We start from the raw sequence: 2,169 nt of genomic DNA, 5'->3' as shown, positions 1-2,169 counted from the left end.
CGTGGGTCATTGCCAATGGTCTTGCCGACCTCCACCGCAATGGCTTTATGCACCGCGACCTCAAGAGCCTCAATGTGCTTTTGAGCTCAACCAACTACATCAAGGTGGCCGACTTTGGCCTCGCGCGGGAGATTGACCTCAACATGACGACTGGGGCTGGTACTCGTGCGTGGACCGCACCCGAAGTCTTTACATCTGGCGGCACGTACGACTATGCGGCCGACATTTACTCGTTTGGCGTCATTTTGACGGAGCTCGAGACGCTCCAGGTGCCGTATGCCGGCATGAACCTCTTTGCGATCATCGACGGCGTCCGCAGTGGCGAGTTGCGTCCGTCCGTGAGCGCTGACTGTGCGCCGTGGTTCAAGGAGCTCGTCGACGACTGCTTGTCGTTCGACCCGACCAAGCGCTCGACCGCCATTGCGATCATCGACCGGCTTTTGCTGAACAAGAACACCGACCTACTGAAGAAGCCGTCGAGCAGCCGCTATGCCACGTCGATGGCGCCGCCCTTCACCGAAGGACGACAACGTTTCTACATTCCATCTTCATCTCTCCAAATACATATGTGTGTTTGCCATGGTTTAGGGTTAGACTTTGCAGTTATGATGCTACGGTCCACTCAGAAATGTGTTCTTCGTTGTGTATTTGCCCACTGCGCAAGAGGAATGAAAGCGACTCGGCGTCGTAACGACCCATCAATGCAATGTCGACGCCAGCGTCGAGCGCGAGCAATCGCAGGAGCCAAATCACTGGGATCAGCTTCGTTTGACGTTCTTGTACATACCTTGAAAAGGAGGCCTTTTGCATCAATCATAATCGCAGTCTCTGGCATCGACACCATCGAGATTCGGTACATTGCGCCTCTGGTTGCTGACTCAGTGCGCAATAGGGGCCGCCGAAAAGAAGTTATGCAGGTAAATGAACGCCAGCTTGGATAGATTTAACTCCGCGCCGGGTACACGCGGGGTACACGCACCGCTGCGCATAGCGAGGTGCAAGCTGGTGTCACCCCGCGACGCAAATGACGTCGTCGGTCGCGACTGCGCAGTACCTCAGATGCGATGTTGGGCTCATCTGCGCGTAGTATATTCATGCGCTCTGCATACAACGTCACAAGCAAGGTACAGTGCCTCCCGAAAATATTGGGTGAAGCCAATTGGCAACGGCATCACGTCCTATCACTTTTTCTACTCAACCGTTTTTAGTGGTTAATGTCGCAATCGATTATATTTTTTACAATAGCTATCTTCATATTTCTAAAAGTTTGGAATGACAATCCTACAGTGGTACAAAGTACATTGCTAGGTATGTAAGTATTGGGTGAAAAGAAGACGAAAGCGAGAATACCGTGAATAGATGACGGAGAAATAGTCCGAACGACGGAATGTCACGTGAAGAGAGGATTAAACTAAGAATAAACTACTTTACGCAATTGATTTAAGCCTCGCGACGACAATGGTGGCCACGTTGGAGAGGGTCAAAGTTTCAACCCATGTGTCCATGGCTACCTACACTGTACTATATGGCGATTTGTATGAAGCCATGCCGTGCATCATTCGGCAACATGTTGACCATCCCGTTCAGCTTTCTCGGACCAATCCAGCGGTGGTAGCCTATGGTGCATTGACACTTGTATTTACTACTCCGTGGTCCATCGATACCCGCGGTGCTAAAGATCGATGTGTCGAAACTATTTTGAAGAAACTGTGGGGCTCAGACCGGGATCAGATGGTGGCGGCCCAAAATTTTTGACGGCGTGTCGAGCGCATTTCTGAACCATTCTCGGCGACAACATCGAGTTTCGAGATTTCAAAAATACACCCGTACGCAGCTTTCAATTGTCTATCGTTTGATAGCCTCCACAGATAAATTGGCAAACAAATGACTTCACAATTTATAGAAATATTGTCTCAAATAACGCCACCCAATACTTTCGGGAGGCACTGTACTACTGGTATTATGCACCCCTGTGGCACGTCTCGAGAAGCCAAGGACGTCCTGCATCAGCATGACCCTAGTCCTCTCATTAAGGCTTTAAGGCTGTGTGAACTACAATAAACACTCAACTTGAGCTTAGGACTTGCGCGTTGCTTGGTGCAGCTTGTACGCGCAGTAGAGACCGAGGCCGTTGAGCCCAAAGGCGACTGCAAACGTCCAGAAAAAGCA

The 2,169-nt window shown here is 50.5% G+C and overlaps 1 protein-coding gene across 1 annotated transcript; it reads left to right on the top strand.

Annotated features, from left to right (window-relative positions):
• Positions 1 to 4: 4 nt before the first annotated feature.
• SDRG_06209 (hypothetical protein) lies at positions 5 to 691 on the top strand (the record flags this gene model as incomplete). Its single annotated transcript, XM_008611974.1, has 2 exons — positions 5 to 496; positions 676 to 691. The coding sequence occupies exons 1-2, from the start codon at positions 48 to 50 to the stop codon at positions 689 to 691; spliced, it is 465 nt and encodes a 154-aa protein (XP_008610196.1). The 5' UTR covers positions 5 to 47.
• Positions 692 to 2,169: the final 1,478 nt, after the last annotated feature.

Source organism: Saprolegnia diclina (assembly GCF_000281045.1).
Source record: "Saprolegnia diclina VS20 unplaced genomic scaffold supercont1.17, whole genome shotgun sequence".
Classification (NCBI taxonomy): Eukaryota; Oomycota; class Saprolegniomycetes; order Saprolegniales; family Saprolegniaceae; genus Saprolegnia; species Saprolegnia diclina.
Note: the sequence above shows the minus strand (reverse complement) of the source record. Positions and strands in the feature narration are given on the sequence as shown.